Below are 3,544 nucleotides of genomic sequence, written 5' to 3'. Positions count from 1 at the left end.
CTAAAGAGGAGGACAGAGAAGGATTTCAGAGGTGAAAAAAAAACAGGTAAAGCTGACATGTGACCACAGGGTTCTCACCAGGAATTATTCACAGCGTCGGAGGTTCGCGAGGTGTGCGAGCGAGCGCTGCCGATACGAGTGTTGTAGAAAATTGTAGAACATTTTGAAGTTTATAACCATCTGACGGCCAAATTTTGAGAAGTTAGGCTAAAGGTAAGGCCAACAGTACGCTGTCATTAGCATGAATAAGGTGTCATGGAGGCTGTCAAGTGTCGTTCACTAAATTATGACACCTTTGGAGCTATGGTGGCATTTGGGTTAGGTGGAGGGATCTCGTCGGGTTCAGGTAACGAACAACACTTAATGACAGCCTTCATGACACATCATTCACGCTAATGACAGGTGTCATGTTATAATGACGACAGCGTAATGTCAGCCTTTATGTATAAAGTTTTATTCATTTTTTTTTTATTTTTGTTACTGCCTTACCTTAAAGACAAAAGTTAGTTGTTGAATTGTTGAATGGTCATGATGAATGTAGTTCAAGAGTTAATCGTGCCTGGTTTAAGTCCTCCACTAATACTATGGAAGCTTCAACAAATCCTACATACCAAATCACTTAAAACAATCTATTCTTCACTCATAGCATCGCACTTAAATTACTGCTCCGAAATATGGGGTAATAACTACAAAACGTATCTTGAACCACTATTTAAACAACAAAAAAAAGCTATAAGAATTTTACATAAAGTACCACACAACACACACACAAACGATTTATTTGAGAAGTCAAAATACCTAAAACTGCAAGAAATAATACACTATAACACACAAATACACGCATTTAGGGCTTCATCAAAAAAATTACCACATCAAATCCAAAAACGTTTCACATACAATCAAAATCCCTATGAATTCAGACATAATAATGTGTTTAGACCAAACAGGATCATATCAAACGTTGGCAAACATAGTACTGTGTATAGAGCCATGAACCTCTGGAACAGCCTTGACAAAGAGACACAACAGTCCGATAATCTGAAACAATTTAAGGAGAAAACGAGGAGGACATTTCTACATGCATACAGATCTCAAGACAACTCTCCATTGAACTCTACAGCGACGACATGGAACTCATCAACTGGTCATTGAGCACCATTGACAAAATCTTCTCAACGAGGCAATTGCTTCAGCACGAAATACCGTGTCCAAAGGACACATACCCAAGTGGATATGTCGTGGACGCACGAGGGAGAAGCCAGATGCTCTGTCTCTCCCAGCTGAAAGTGGAAGATGTGGAGGACATCTATCTGCTAGGAGTCATGATCTTTGGCCTGCTAATGATGGGGGTATGTGTATGTGCATGTGCCTTCCGGATGGATCGTAAGCTGAGGCAACTCTCAGAGGATATGAAGGTTCTCAGAGAGAAGAAGAACTTCACGTTTGGAGAGTTGGAGGAACGTAAACAACGACTGGAAAAGAAAGCTCGTGGAAATACGGGGGAAAAAGACTGTGAAGAGGAGTAACAACAGGAACAATGACTGCAGACGAGAACACATCACAAAAAAAAAAAAAAAAAAAAAAAAAGGGAAGAAACGAGGTTGGATGTAAAATTATCTGTGTTCAAATTAGGGGACGGATCTAGATAAGCATAATGCTTTTTTCCGTCGCCCTTTCCGGCATGAAAAAGGACAAAAAAAAAAAAAAAAAAAAAAAAAAAAAAGATGTGATTTTGCTCTGAATGTCAAATGAATTTCTGTGAATGCAACCATGTCGGAAATGAACTGAATAAATAAATAAAAAATAAAAATAAATACTCAACAATGTATTGACAAGAAACAACATTTTCTTCAAATGATTCGAAGATGCACTTTTCATATATAAATGAGGTATTACTGTATGTCAGACCCGCAGTAATATTGGGACTGTTAAAGAGAGTTTAAACAACGTGGGCACGCCTGGAAGTCCCTTCTGTGTATAGGTGTGCCACAATTATTACGACGTTATTGATTAAAAAATGAAAAAAAAAAACAACAAACGCCCCCGATGCTGGTTGAAGCACACCGTAGGGGGTGACATCACGCTGTAAGGAATCTAAATTACACCATAGGACAGGGTTGTGGAACTCATTTTAGTTCAGGGGCCAAATACAGAGCAGTTTATCTTAAGTGGGCCGCAGATTTTAGGCGGCAAAATATGTAATTAAATCAATATTGTCTTCTAGTTTGCACTTCCACATATGAATAAATGATAAAACATGTACGGCACTAATAATATCAAAGCAGTAAGTGAAGATATCAGTCCCTGTAGGATCTTCTATGTTAATTCATTTGATTTTGTGGCCAACTTGTATGTAATTTGGGGAAATTTTGTTGAATAATTTGAAGAAAATTGTAGGAATTGGGAAAAATTGAGAGTTCTTTTAACAATTTCAGACTAAGATTTGGAGATGTCTAGCTGAGATATATAATCTACACAATGATTCATGGTTTCTCTGACATATTTGCTTGCCGCTACATCCCGAAGTGGATGCTCTAAAGGGCCGGATTTGGCCCCCAGGCCTCGAGTTTGACTCGTGTTGTAGGGGGTCCCTACGTTCAACAGCGCTGGCGAGAACCCTGGACCATCAGTGAGAAAGTGTCCGTGTACCTCTGCGATGTCCTCCTTCAGCTTGTTGTACTTGTCGATGTCGAAGCGTGTCCGTTTCACCCCCTTGTGGAGGAAGAGCAGATACTGCCGGTCTCTGGCGTCTGGATAAACGTACTCCTGCAGGTGGTGCGTGGACACAGATGGAGCACTTGGTTAGACTTAATCACATTACGTCCACGCTCTGCCTTCCACGCCTCGGACTAAACGCAGTACTGAGGAAAATACTAATGAGCCCAACGCCCTTGCAGTTAAATAAAAATGAGTGAAAATTATTTACTCGTGATTCATAATCTGAAGGACAGCAAAGGAACTCCATGAGCCTTAGAAGAAGATGTTAATGTTAAAAATAGGATCTTTTCATGATTAATTGGTCTTCATGTAAAGCTGCCGGCATTGGTTTGCTGATCACGATCATTTCTTCAGTCTAATGAATGTTTATGGAAGAATGTGTCCATAACCTGTTAGCTGCAGACACCGCAGCTCTGAATATGAAACTACACTGATTAAGAAGATTTTTTCTATAATTTTTCACAACCAACGAGCTAATGCTAATTCAGGATTCTGGAACAGTCATCCCTTAACTCTCTTACATGGGTTTATTTAAGGTGTCCCATTTAAATGTCCATAAAATATTCATTATAAGCCTATTGGTATTTCTATTGGGAGTGAGAATGAAGGGGTGTGTGCGTGTGTGGGAGTTATTGTTCATAAACTGGCTATAAACTCTAACCTTGTAAAGAACAAGAGGGTAGAGATATGATGGGATCAATAAATCTCGCTTTTCTTGCTGACAAAATCTAACAGCTATTCTCATAATGAAAGAAAATCATTTTCATGTTGATTTTTAACAGGGAAGGTGTGCAATGGCTCACTGCAGCTTAAAACACACGGCTGT

The 3,544-nt window shown here is 39.4% G+C and overlaps 1 protein-coding gene across 2 annotated transcripts in view; it reads right to left on the bottom strand.

The window, feature by feature from the left end:
• The window catches only part of mcu (mitochondrial calcium uniporter), an 80,127-nt gene that overhangs the window by 3,249 nt on the left and 73,334 nt on the right, over positions 1–3,544 (bottom strand). For both annotated transcript variants that reach the window (XM_028468955.1, XM_028468956.1), the window contains exon 8: positions 2,650–2,766. In XM_028468955.1, coding sequence (XP_028324756.1) covers positions 2,650–2,766 — 117 coding nt within the window. The remainder of the gene's footprint in view (positions 1–2,649; positions 2,767–3,544) is intronic.

The sequence above is a fragment of the Gouania willdenowi genome, chromosome 15 (assembly GCF_900634775.1).
Source record: "Gouania willdenowi chromosome 15, fGouWil2.1, whole genome shotgun sequence".
NCBI classification, from domain to species: Eukaryota; Metazoa; Chordata; class Actinopteri; order Blenniiformes; family Gobiesocidae; genus Gouania; species Gouania willdenowi.
This window is presented reverse-complemented; position numbering and strand designations above follow the sequence as displayed.